General features: G+C 48.1%; 1 protein-coding gene across 1 annotated transcript in view; it reads left to right on the top strand.

Annotated features, from left to right (window-relative positions):
- Nucleotides 1-13,366, top strand: part of LOC149439139 (D-ribitol-5-phosphate cytidylyltransferase-like) — a 280,466-nt gene extending 267,100 nt beyond the window's left edge. The window contains exon 8 of the mRNA XM_089659411.1: nt 12,181-13,366. Coding sequence (XP_089515537.1) covers nt 12,181-12,291 — 111 coding nt within the window. The 3' untranslated portion in view covers nt 12,292-13,366. The remainder of the gene's footprint in view (nt 1-12,180) is intronic.
- Nucleotides 13,367-14,165: the final 799 nt, after the last annotated feature.

The raw sequence follows: 14,165 nt of genomic DNA on the forward strand, positions 1-14,165 counted from the left end.
GAGGGTTAGGGACCATAGATTGTACGCCCCTCGAGGGTTAGTGTCAAGGTCCTACCTTTCTTCAGAGCTTGTGCATCTCCATGAGCTGGCCTCCATCTTGGTTTTCTGCAAAGCATGGTGGGAACCTTTATGCCTTCAGGCTTCTGCGGCTCCTCCTCAGAAGGGTGTGGTTGAGCACATTTAAACCTGCTGTCTGCAAGTGTGCTCTGCACTTGTGTCCTGTATGTTGCCCTGTTGCAAGCTCTTGTGTTGTTCCCATTGCTCTCCTGGTAACCGACTCGGCTTGGACAAGACTACTCTCTGCGTTAACCCTTTATCTGACCTCCCGTTGTTGAACCCGGCCCGTGACCTGAGTCTTCTTTGCCTACCGTCTAGTACTGTCTGCTCCATTGTTATTGACCCGGCTTGTCTGACTACTCTACTCGTGATCCCATCTAGCTCCCACCAGCTGTACGCCATTGGCGGCAGTCGTTATCGCAGCTGGGGCCACTCGGGGGCCGCGACCTGGTCTCAGGCTGCGTCAAGTCCATCCCCACCATCAGGGGCCCTGGTGAAGGGTAGCCTGGGGCTTAGACTCCGCGCCCTGAGGGACTCTGGTCTGTGGGTAGTGGCTGTCGTCAGTCGCAGCGTGACCGTACCATAGGCCTGCCTGCCCATTCCATCGTTCCTGCCCTGACAGTTAGGGACCTTAGATTGTACACCCCTCGAGGGTTAGGGACCATAGATTGTATGCCCCTCAAGGGTTAGGGACCTTAGATTGTACACCCCTCGAGGGTTAGGGACCATAGATTGTACGCCCCTCGAGGGTTAGGGACCTTAGATTGTACACCCCTCGAGGGTTAGGGACCATAGATTGTACGCCCCTCGAGGGTTAGGGACCTTAGATTGTACACCCCTCGAGGGTTAGGGACCTTAGATTGTACACACCTTGAGGGTTAGGGACTGATGTGAATGTACAATATATATGTAAAGCGCTGCGTAAATTGACGGCGCTATATAAGTACCTAAAATAAATATGAAATAAATAAAGTGTAGTGCTGGCCAGGCCTCATGTTTAGTGATATGGGACTTTTAATTTTTCGGAACATCTTGAAAACGTAATGGCGTATTCACTTATTCCAGCATATTATTGCAATGTTCGAATGAAGGGGGAAAAAAAAAAGAAAACAAATTTAATTAACATACCTCCTCGTCTGCGCCCTGTAATTGGTTCAGACCGTGACACTGTGTATTTAGCGTGTCATAACGCAAACCTTCACGCCGATTCACTCGGCGTCCAAACGTTTGACACAAGCTGTATTCTCAAGGTCAGTTTATTTTAGTAAAGGTCCTTTTCAGATGGTGAACAGTTAGCCCACATAATCCATACGCCCGGCGCGATTAGAAGGCCGCGTCCGACGCTGTGCGGAATTGCTTGTGTCGGTTCGTGGGTGGTCGTGTAAGACAGGCTAATTGGTGACGGCTGAATGTTAGAATCACAATGGCATTCTGTTTCCTCGCCCTGTTCTGTGTGAGTGTAAACTCTTTACACAGCCGTGTGAGTCAATGGGCAAACTATTTATTGTGCGGAGCTGTTTATAATCTTTCCTCTGGCAGACGCTCATACGAGCCGCTGGATTCTGGAAACTCAACTCAAGCAGTTACAGGAGTTCTGCTTGGGCCTTAAGAAGAGAAAAACACAGTTTGTTTCCTTATGAACAGAACTCAGGAATGGATTATAAATAATCCTTTTTTTTTTTTTTTTTGTTAAAGCCCAACTGAACTGACAGTTTTAATAACTTAAATGCATTCCAGGAGCATCAAAATGAGAGATTTTTTATTTTATTATTTATTTCAGGTACCATCAATTTACATATATATTGTACATTCACATCAGTCCCTAACCCTCAAGGGGTGTACAGTCTAAGGTCCCTAACTCACATTCATACATACACATACTAGGGACAATTTAGACAGGATCCAAGTTACCTACCAGCATGTCTTTGGAATGTGGGAGGAAACCAGAGTAGCCAGAGGAAACCCACACAGGCACAAGGAGAACATGCAAATTCCAGGCAGGTGGTGCCGTGGTTGGGATTCAAACTGATGACCCTAGTACTGCCAGGCAGAAGTGCTAGCCATTTAGCCAGATGTGATGATGATGATGAAAGATGATTTTAGAGGTGCAAAGAATTCTTTAAAAAAAATAGCCACAGCCTAAGTAGAAAAGCCTGTCCACTGCCAACATGTTGCAGAGAAGAAGCCGTGCTCTCTGCGTGGAAGCAGTGGTCTCTCTGCAGGGGTCTGTCATGCTCCTACTGAGTCAGAGTTAGAGCTCTCCAATCATCAAGGAGCATGAGCATTACTTATTGCAGACCAAATGCTTCAAAGTAAAAGGTGCAAAGTCTTAAAGGATAAGTTCACCTTTTCAGGCAGAATTTAACTTTTCATAATAAATAGAAATTTTTTTCCAATGCCATTTCTGGCCCAGCCATCCGAATGTGCTTTTCTCTCATTTACCTCACTCACAGGACGTTTCATTTTTTTTTGTCAGATTCTGTGAGATTTTGAACGGATTTTCAGATTCCATCATTTCCTGTAAATATCTCAGCATTCACTTCCTGTAGACCATCTAACAGAAGCCTTCACTTCCTTGTTGCATCACAGCAGAGGGTGTGATAGGGTGTGTTCACCACTCAGGACCACACCCCCCCTCATTACAATACTACCTTCCTTCCATCAGCTTTGTAGTACAAGAGTCGGTCTGATTTGATACCAGTTGAATAGATTGTTCAGTTGTGTCCTCCTATTCCTTAGTTATGTAGTACAAGGGCCGGTCTGATTTGATACCAGTTGAATAAATTGTTCAGATGTGTCTTCCTATTCCATAGTTATGTAGTGCAAGGGCCCGTCTGATTTGATGCCAGTTGAATAGATTGTTCAGGTGTGTCCTCCTATTGCATAGTTATGTAGTACAAGGGCCGGTCTGATTTGATACCAGTTGAATAGATTGTTCAGTTGTGTCCTCCTATTCCATAGGTATGTAGTGCAAGGGCCGGTCTGATTTGATACCAGTTGAATAGATTGTTCAGTTGTGTCCTCCTATTCCATAGTTATGTAGTACAAGGGCCGGTCTGATTTGATACCAGTTGAATAGATTATTCAGTTGTATCCTCCTATTTCTTAGTTACGTAGTACAAGGAACCGTCTGATTTGATGCCAGTTGAATAGATTGTTCAGGTGTGTCCTCCTATTGCATAGTTATGTAGTACAAGGGCCGGTCTGATTTGATACCAGTTGAATAGATTGTTCAGTTGTGTCCTCCTATTCCATAGTTATGTAGTACAAGGGCCGGTCTGATTTGATACCAGTTGAATAGATTATTCAGTTGTATCCTCCTATTTCTTAGTTACGTAGTACAAGGAACCATCTGATTTGATGCCAGTTGAATAGATTGTTCAGGTGTGTCCTCCTATTGCATAGTTATGTAGTACAAGGGCCGGTCTGATTTGATACCAGTTGAATAGATTGTTCAGTTGTGTCCTCCTATTCCATAGTTATGTAGTACAAGGGCCGGTCTGATTTGATACCAGTTGAATAGATTATTCAGTTGTATCCTCCTATTTCTTAGTTACGTAGTACAAGGAACCGTCTGATTTGATGCCAGTTGAATAGATTGTTCAGGTGTGTCCTCCTATTGCATAGTTATGTAGTACAAGGGCCGGTCTGATTTGATACCAGTTGAATAGATTATTCAGGTGAGTCCTCCTATTCCATAGTTCTGGTAAATCTAAATCTACAAGTACACAGCAGGGAGTGGATGGAGACACTCAGTTGTCAGGCCCCGTTCACATCTCTACGTAGTGAAGACTCACATTGCCACATGCGTTTGTTTTGGGTGTTTTGGAGCGTTTTCACTCGTCACACATAGGGCAGTCCATTCACTTGAACGGTCTGCCATACATGCAACAATCGCCCCAGAAAAGCTCCAGAACTGTTTTTGGAGCGGAGCACGGTGCATTACTGAAGTTTTTGGTGCATTTGCCGCACTTGGGGTGCCTTTAACAAGTAATGACAACACAAACATGATGCATATTTGCAGCGTGTTTCTGAAATGCATGGCAAAGCGCTCATTTCTGTGCAGATTGCTGTGCCTTCAGAAACACACGGATGTGAATGGAGCCTCATTGTTCTGTGGAAACGCACCAATTCCATTCACACGGAGAGTAGAGGGAGTGCATGTTTTTGGCTGGATTTTACAGTGACACACATCGGGCAGCCTGTTGATTTCAGTGGACTGCACTACACGTGGCAAAGCAGCTCATAGGACATTTTGTCGTGATGCGAGTTGCATGTTTTGTACTACGCGTTTGTCACTCATATGGCAAAACGTGTGCTTGTTTCTGTGTTTGGTGCGCCGCTAACAATTAATGACACTGAAAGCGCAACTAGTTAATTTTAGCTGTACAGAGGTGGCCATACACTATACAATCTGATCGTACAATCTCTGTACGATCTCCTTTATATTTACCAAAACTATACAATAGGAGGACACACCATCTATCCAATCACTCTATATCCAATCATCAGGCCCTTGCACTACATCAGGGTTGTCCCGGGGGCTGCATGCGACCTGAGCCCATCTGTAGAGATGCTGGGGTAGCCAGGTAAATGCACGTGGGGAGAGATCCCGGGGATGCTGTGAAAAATAATCGATGGGTGAAGGGTGTGTACTAATGAGGTCAGTACAGGTTGTGTGTTCTAATGAGCTCAGCTGGTAATCTGCTTCCTGGTCCTACTGGCTCCTCTGTCTACATTCCAGGAAGTGAAAAAGCCTTCTAAGAAATCTAGCCAGGGCTAAGGTAAGGCCTTGTTCTCCAAATCAAAGAGAGCTTGTATATTTTTGCAACTGAGGTACATTCATGGTATATTAGTGCATAGGGGAGCTAGGTTTTAGAAGAAATAAAAACGTGAACTAAGCCTTTAAAGTTCATTTTCAGCAGAAAGCAAACACAGCCCGAGTAGAAAGGCCTGTCCCCTGACAGGATGCTGCAGAGAAGGACCATGGCTCTCTGTGTGAAAGCAGTGGTCTCTCTCCAGGGGTCCAACACATCTCTTCTGAGTTAAAGCCAGAGCTCTCCAATCAGCAGAGAGCATGAGCTTTTGTTTATTGCAGACCAAATGCATCAAAGCAAAAGGTCCTACAATTTGTTTTCTTAACCACTTCCTGACCGGCCGTTGCATATAAACGGCCAGACGGTGGCACTGCAGGGTCGGGTGGCTGTTTATAAACGGCCTCCCCACACCCTGCTTGTGCGCGCTCCCTGGGAGCGCGCAGCACCGCAATCCGGTGCCCGCTGTGTCCTCCGGACACAGTGAAACACCGATCGTCGGACGGGACCTCTGTACGAGGTCCCGATCATGTGATCTCTGATTGGCCAATCAGTGATCACATGCAAAGTAGTAAGCAAGATGTCACTTGTGACATCATTGCTTACTACGTGTGAAATCTGTGAATGATCACAGAGGTCACATGGTACAGGGCTATTCACAACAGCCTTGTACCATGTGACAAGCTGTGAACAATCACAGCTCACTCAGTACTTCTCAATGAGTGCAGGAATGCACACAGAGAGAAAGAGAAATGATTTCTTTTACATCCTATATGGGTGTAAAAGCAATCAGTGTAAAAAAAAAAAAAATCTTCATCACCCCCCACAAGTAGTACAGTGTCACCATGGTGACACTGTACTGCTAGGGTGACAGTATGTAAAAAAAAAAAAATAATAATAATAATAATATAAAAAAATAAAATAAAAATGTAAAAAAAATGTTTAAAAATTATAATTTTTGGTTATAAACTGATTTGTTTTTTTTTGTTTTTTTACTAAAAAGATAAAGGAATAAGTTTTGGCAAAGATTTATGATGAAATATTATTTATTTGCAAAATTTTATAAAAAAAACACTTTTGTTAAAAATCTTTGGACTTTTTCATTTACATAGCAAAAAAAATAAAAATCCCAGCGGTGAATAAATACCACCAAAATAAAGCTTTATCTGTCTCAAAAAAATGGTAAAAAATTAATTTGTGTACAGTGTTGCATGACTGCGCAATTGTCATTCAAAGTGTGATAGCGCTGAAAGCTGAAAATTGCCCTGGTCAGGAAGGGGGTAAAAATGTCCGGTCTGGAAGTGGTTAAGAAGGCAGCCACAGCCTGTCCCCTGAGTAGAAAAGCCTGTCCCCTGACAGATTGCTGCAGAAGCAGACCCTTGCTAACTTTTCCTTTGGCAGACCCTACAAACATTTCATGTTCATCAAAATGAAAGTGGTGAAAAGAATTATAGTTCATTATCTGAAAAAGACAAAACAGCCCCTGCCCAAGTAGAAAAGCCTGTCCGATGACAGCATGCTGCGGAGAAAGACCCTTGCTCTCTTTTGTGGAAGCAGTGGTCTCTCTACAGAGGTCTGAAGCCTCCTGCTCAGACAGGATACCTTTTAGCTCTTCAGTAAGCAAAGCTCACGCTCCCTGCTAATTGGGGAACTCTAACTCAGCAGAGGTGTGTTGGACCCCTACAGAGAGACCACTGCAGCATGCTGTCAAGGGACAGGCTTTTCAACTGTGCTGTGGCTGCTTTCTAAAGAAAACGAACACCTTTTGCTCTGATGCATCTGGACTTTAACTGCAGTTCTGATATTTGCTATGTAGATTTTATGTGTATTTTTTGTTTATGCAACATAAGGATTCATTTAACCACTTCCTGTCTGTCCCATGTCTATAAACGGCCGGACGGGAGCACTGCTGAAGCGGGTTGACGTTTCTAAATGTCACCCGCATTCACTGCCTGTGCGAGCTGCCTGGGAGCGCGCGGCACCGCAATCCAGTACACCAATCACTGTACGGGACCTCTGTGTGAGGTCCCGATTCATGTGATCACTGATTGGCCAAATAGTGATCACATGAGCAGTAGCAAACAAGATGTCACTTCCTGACATCATTGCTTACTACGTGTGAAATCTGTGAATGATCACAGAGGTCACATGGTACAGGGCTATTCACAACAGTCTTGTACTATGGGACAAGCTGTGACCAATCACAGCTCTCACAGTATTTCTCAATGGCTGCAAGAAAGCAGCCAGAGAGAAGGAGACATTATTGCTTTTACAGCCTTTATGGGTGTAAAAGCAATCAGTGTAAAAAAAGAAAAACAAATCTTTATCACCTCCAAGTAGTACAGTGTCACTATGGTGACACTGTACTGCTAGGGTGTCAGTATGTTTAAAAAAAACATAAATAATATTTAAAAAAAAATTATTATTATATTTGGTTATAAACTAATTTGTTTTGTTTTTTTGCTAAAAAGATAGATGAACACATTTTGGCCAAGATTTATGAAGAAAGATTATTTGCAAATTTTTATTAAAAAAACACGTTTTAAAATTTTTGGACTTTTTTCATTTATATAGCAAAAAAAAAAAAAAATCCCAGTGGTGAATAAATACCACCAAAATAAAGTTTTATCTGTCTCAAAAAAAATGCTAAAAAATTCATATGGGTTCAGTGTTGCATGACCGCGCAATTGTCATTCAAAGTGGGATAGCGCTGAAAGCTGAAAATTGGCCTGGACAGGAAAGGGGGTGAAAGTGTCCGGACTTGAAGGGGGTGAAAGTGTCCGGACTGGAAGCAGGTGAAAGTGTCCAGACTGGAAGGGGGTGAAAGTGTCCGGACTGGAAGGCGGTGAAAGTGTCCGGTCTGGAAGGCGGTGAAAGTGTCTGGACTGGAAGGGGGTGAAAGTGTCCGGACTGGAAGGGGGTGAAAGTGTCCGGACTGGAAGCAGGTGAAAGTGTCCGGACTGGAAGGCGGTGAAAGTGTCCGGACTGGAAGGCGGTGAAAGTGTCCGGACTGGAAGGGGGTGAGAGTGTCCAGACTGGAAGGGGGTGAGAGTGTCCGGACTGGAAGGGGGTGAGAGGGTCTGGACTGGAAGGGGGTGAGAGTGTCCGCGCTGGAAGGGGGTGAGAGTGTCCGGGCTGGAAGGGGGTAAGAGTGTCCGGGCTGGAAGGGGGTGAAAGTGTCCAGACTGGAAGGGGGTGAAAGTGTCCGGACTGGAAGCAGGTGAAAGTGTCCGGACTGGAAGGCCGTGAAAGTGTCCGGACTGGAACGCGGTGAAAGTGTCCGGACTGGAAGGGGGTGAGAGTGTCCAGACTGGAAGGGGGTGAGAGTATCCAGACTGGAAGGGGGTGAAAGTGTCCGGACTGGAAGGGGGTGAGAGTGTCCGGACTGGAAGGAGGTGAGAGTGTCCGGACTGGAAGGGGGTGAGAGTGTCCGGACTGGAAGGGGGTGAGAGTGTCCGGGCTGGAAGGGGGTGAGAGTGTCCGGGCTGGAAGGGGGTGAGAGTGTCCGGGCTGGAAGGGGGTGAGAGTGTCTGGGCTGGAAGGGGGTGAGAGTGTCTGGGCTGGAAGGGGGTGAGAGTGTCCGGGCTGGAAGGGGGTGAGAGTGTCCGGGCTGGAAGGGGGTGAAAGTGTCCGGACAGGAAGGGGGTGAAAGTGTCCGGACAGGAAGGGGGTGAAAGTGTCCGGACTGGAAGGGGGTGAAAGTGTCCGGACTGGAAGGGGGTGAAAGTGTCCGGACTGGAAGTGGTTAATGAGTTATGCAAAAAATGAACGATCAATATGCATATAAAAAAAAAGAAAAAGAAAAAACTTGACCAAAAAAGTTTACTATCCCTTTAACAAGCCGTATCAGGTGATTATGATTGCAAATATTGTAAGTTATACGTCTTAGTAGTACATTTTGTAGCTGAAAATGAAGGACTTCCTGAGTGTGAACAGAGCCGGGAATGTCTCCGCCATCCCATCCCTTCCAGACATCACTTCAAGGACAAAATAATATTTTGCTTTTGGGGAGAGTCATCGCCCTTAGACGCCCATCACCTCTCTGGAAGGTCTGGCCCCTATGGAGCATCGGGGGTCAACGGTTATAAAATCATACAAGGTTATCGGGTTATATGGAGTTCAGAACATTCAAACATTATTTCTTGTGATTTGGAGTGCAGAAGAGATTTTTTTTTTTAAAGAACTCCGGGCAAAACACAAACTTTGTCATGGTTATGATATTAACAATTTCAGGGGAAAAGTTCTCAGCATTTGTAAGGCATCAGAAGGTGTCTAAAACATGGGGTGCATTTATTGAAAAATGTATAGATCTCTTCCGTCTGTAAAATGACTTGTGCGCTCGTTCTGTGTGAGTGGCAGCAACATTGAATGTTATTAGTATGTTCTCTCTAGGTTGAATGTGTGAATTAGGAACACACTGCTTTATGGCCACTAGATAGCGCTCATGATCATAGGAAATACTTATTTACTTGGATTAGAATAGGTGGTGCTCGGAGGTGGGTAGCTGGAGGAGACACAGAGGATGTGCTCGAAGGTGGTAGGGGGAGGAGGCAGAGGAGGGTGCTCAGAGGTGGGTAGGGGGAGGAAACAGGATGGTGCTTGGAGGTGGGTAAGGGGAGGAGACAACAGTATTCAGAGGTGGGTAGGGGGAGGAGATAGAGGACGGTGCTTGGAGGTGGGTAGGGGGAGGAGGTACAGGCCGGTGCTGGGAGGTGGATAGGGGAAGGAGGCACAATGGTGCTCAGAGGTAGATAGGGGGTGGAGACAGAGGACAGTGCTCGGAGGTGGGTTAGGAGGAGGAGGCAGAGGACAGTGCTCAGAGGTGGTTAGGGAGAGGAGACGGAGGACAGTGCTCAGAGGTGGGTAGGGGAAGGAGACAGAGGACAGTGCTCAGAGGTGGGTAGGGGGAGGAGGTACAGGCCGGTGCTGGGAGGTGGATAGGGGAAGGAGGCACAATGGTGCTCAGAGGTAGATAGGGGGTGGAGACAGAGGACAGTGCTCGGAGGTGGGTTAGGAGGAGGAGGCAGAGGACAGTGCTCAGAGGTGGTTAGGGAGAGGAGACGGAGGACAGTGCTCAGAGGTGGGTAGGGGGAGGAGACAGAGGACAGTGCTCAGAGGTGGGTAGGGGGAGGAGACAGAGGACAGTGCTCAGAGGTGGGTAGGGGAAGGAGACAGAGGACAGTGCTCAGAGGTGGGTAGGGGGAGGAGACAGAGGATGGTGCTCAGAGGTGGGTAGAGGGAGACCGAGAACGGTGCTCGGAGGTAGGTAGGGTGAGGAGACAGAAGACAGTGTTCGGAGGTGGGTAGGGGGAGGAGACAGAGGATGTGCTCAGGGGTGGGTAGGGGGAGGAGACAGGACGTTGCATGGAGGTGGGTAGGGGGAGGCGACAGGACGGTGCTTGGAGGTGGGTAGCGGGAGGAGACAGAGGATGTGCTCAGAGTTGGGTAGGGGGGGGGAGACAGAGGACGGTGCTCGGAGGTGGGTAGAGGGAGGAGACAGAGGACGGTGCTCGGAGGTAGGTAGGGGGAGGAGACAGAAGACAGTGTTCGGAGGTGGGTAGGGGGAGGAGACAGAGGATGTGCTTGGATGTGGGTAGGGGGATGAGACAGAGGATGTGCTCGAAGGTGGGTAGGGGGAAAAGACAGAGGACGGTGCTCGGAGGTGGGTAGAGGGAGGAGACAGAGGATGTGTTCGGAGGTAGGTAGGTAGGAGGAGGAGACAGAAGACAGTGCTCGGGGGTAGGTAGGAGGAGGAGACAGAAGACAGTGCTCGGAGGTGGGTAGGGGGAGGAGACAGAGGATGTGCTTGGATGTGGGTAGGGGAAGGAGACAGAGGACGGTGCTCGGAGGTGGGTAGGGGGAGGAGACAGAGGATGTGTTCGGAGGTGGGTAGGGGGAGGCGACAGAGGACGGTGCTCGGAGGTGGGTAGGGGGAGGAGACAGAGGACGGTGCTCGGAGGTGGGTAGGGGGAGGAGACAGAGGATGTGTTCAGAGGTGGGTAGGGGGAGGAGACAGAGGATGTGCTCGGAGGTAGGTAGGGGGAGGAGACAGGGTGTGCTCAGAGGTGGGTAGGGGGAGGAGACAGAGGATGTGCTCGGAGGTGGGTAGGGGGAGGAGACAGAGGATGTGCTCGGAGGTGGGTAGGGGGAGGAGACAGAGGATGGTGCTCGGAGGTGGGTAGGGGGAGGAGACAGAGGATGTGCTCGGAGGTGGGTAGGGGGAGGAGACAGAGGATGTGCTCGGAGGTGGGTAGGGGGAGGAGACAGAGGATGTGCTCGGAGGTGGGTAGGGGGAGGAGACAGAGGATGTGCTCGGAGGTGGGTAGGGGGTGGAGACAGAGGATGTGCTCGGAGGTGGGTAGGGGGAGGAGACAGAGGACGGTGCTCGGAGGTGATTAGGGGGAGGAGACAGAGGACGGTGCTCGGAGGTGATTAGGGGGAGGAGACAGAGGACGGTGCTCGGAGGTGGGTAGGGGGAGGAGACAGAGGACGGTGCTCGGAGGTGGGTAGGGGGAGGAGACAGAGGATGGTGCTCGGAGGTGGGTAGGGGGAGGAGACTGAGGACGGTGCTCGAAGGTGGGTAGGGGGAGGAGACAGAGGACGGTGCTCGGAGGTGGGTAGAGGGAAGAGATAGAGGGAAAGAGAGGTTCGCTAAGGCTCTTATCGCTGTCTGTGTCCCCATTGCAGAGTTTGCTCTCACTGGAAATAAAATAAATCTTCCTGATAGGAACAAAAAGTAAAAGTGCCTGTGTGCATGGGAATGCAAAAGCAGCGTGGAGCAACCTAGAAGGTGGTCACATGCAGGTCAGAAGGAGGATCGCTGCCTCTGTGAATGAACAAAAAAGTCACAGGTGCATTAAGCTCAACATCCCCCCCCCCCTCAGAAAAGTTGTCATGTTTTGTGACCTAAATCTGACCTCCGGCCCTCCTCCAGTCTTGCACAAGTGTAGCGTCTCCTCTCCTGGACTGGCTTCCTCTGATGTCACCGCACACTGTGAGCTTCTTACAATGTTCATTACAAGCTGCAGCAAGTCAGATAGAGCTCCGCCTCCTTTCCTGGCTGGAGGACGTAGTGCCACCAAACACAATCCATTAAAAATGGGGCTGTGCCACAATCACCCTGCCACCAAGTGCAATGTGGGTCAGCATTGTGAGGGTTAAAGCAGGCAGTGAGGAGGCAACCTATCAAATGCCCTCTGAAAAACAATCCAACTTGGATCACATTTCATAGGTGTGCGGTATAGCTGGATGTGTGAAGGAGCCCCAGAATCTTGGAGTATAGCTTAACTTTATCTTGTGTGTTTTCCAGGATGAAGTTCTCCTTGAAGAAAACGTGCGGGAAGCGTCCGCCATCATAGTGGCGCTGATCACAGAGCGGAATCCTGCGCTCGCCGGGCAGATATTGGTCGCTGGAAAATAACATGGGAGGAATATGAAATACACTGCCAGGATCTCCAGCACCTCCAGTGGACCCGCCATGTCACTGCTTCTCCTATCACTGACCTCCAGAAATGATCATCAAACCTTCCATTGTGTGCCGCCTATAACGGGAAGGTTGGAATTGCTGCTCATAGTAATGACCTTCAGCCTCAAGTCTGGCACAGTTGTAGCGGCTCCTCTCCTGGACTGAAACAGCTTACTCTGATTTCACTGCACACTGTGAGCTTCTCACCATGTGCAGTACAAGCTGCCACAGGTCAGATAGAGCTCCGCCTCATTTCCTGGCTGGAGGACATCCAGCATCATCTAGCACTTTTCTCCCCAGCCTGGATATTCCAGGCCCACCCCTTTCATTCATTGGATTTCATTTCAATCATGGAGGCTCAGCATCATACGTGGGTGTTACCTAGGGCAGTCCAGGGATGTATTTAGGATTTGTGCTGCCCTAGGCAACACAAAGATTGTCTGCCTACATGGACAAGAACCAACACCTCCCCTTCCCCCCACCTTCCACTTCCCACAGAGAGAGCCTGACATTGACCAACAACGCCCCTGCCCCCCACCCGGGAGAACCTTCCACTAATCACCCCCCCAGCAATAGAGAGAGAGACACTCATCTTCACAGGGCATCCCTGGGAACGAGAGTCAGATCCCACCCATTAAGGCATTGTGACATTTGCATAACTCCTCCCAGCAGCCAGCCCACTGCTTGCATCAGGACTGAGGGCTCTTGAGAGACGTACTGAGACAGGGTGCTGTGATGTAGTCAGGAAGCTCTGTACAGCACCCTACCAGCCTGCATTGTCTATCTGCCTGCATTGTATAGAGATGCACAGAGACCCAGTGAGGCTGTTATCTCTGGGTTTATAAAAAGGTATGTAATGAAAAGGGGATTTTTTTTTTCAGTGTCATCATGTAGCATGTCGATGGGGCAGGGAAGGCAAAATTAAACTTCGGTTACCCATCCAAGGTTCAGCTTTGCTCCTGTTCTGGGCTGAATGATAACCAGCATCGTCCAACCCACTTCCTGTGAGCTCAAGGTGTCACTGACACCCCCCCCCCCCAGGAGTGTGTCACCACATCAGGCTGGGCTCACAGTACACTATTCCAGAGAGCAGCGCTGGTGTCATAACATATTGAAAAATGGCCGCTGCTGCTGCAGGGATAAGAGGAAGACCGGAGGACAACATCAGCCAAAAAAACTCCTGGGTATAAGGGATTGTTTGGGGGGGGGGGGGGGGGCAAGTAGTGTGACTTCTTTTACCTTAATGCAGGGAATGCATTGGGATAAAAAATGTTGTGACTTTAGAATCACTTTAATCATTCATAATTTAAAAAATAATAATTTATTAATTCATAGGGTGGTGGTGGGGGGGGGGGGGTAGTTATTTATTGAACTGAGAAAGTCATGAAATGACCAGAAAGGGACATGTGCAAATGTACTAACGTCTCTCATTAGCTCACTTAGTGATTGGTAGGAGGACGGAAGGACAACTTTAGAAACGCACACTCGGCATGCATTAATGTGATCCATTCACCAGAGTACAAGGTCTGTTTATTACATCAGCCCCCCCCCCCCCCCACCGCCTTATGAATTTATAAATTATTATTATTTAAATTATGAATGATTAAAGTGATTCTAGAGTCACAACATATTTTATCCCAATGCATTCCCTGCATTAAGGTAAAAAAAAAGTCACACTACTTGCCCCCCCCCCCCTTTCTTCTTCCAGCCCTGTGCACATCTACAGCAGTGCTGCTCTCGCTTCCTCTATTCACAAAATTCAGTAGATAGCCATTGGCTTCTGCTTCTGTCAATCAAATTTTGTGAGGAAGTGGCAGAGCTAAGCGTGC

Source organism: Staurois parvus, unplaced genomic scaffold, assembly GCF_062004578.1.
Source record: "Staurois parvus isolate SC_StPar_1 unplaced genomic scaffold, SC_StPar_1.0 ptg001154l, whole genome shotgun sequence".
Classification (NCBI taxonomy): Eukaryota; Metazoa; Chordata; class Amphibia; order Anura; family Ranidae; genus Staurois; species Staurois parvus.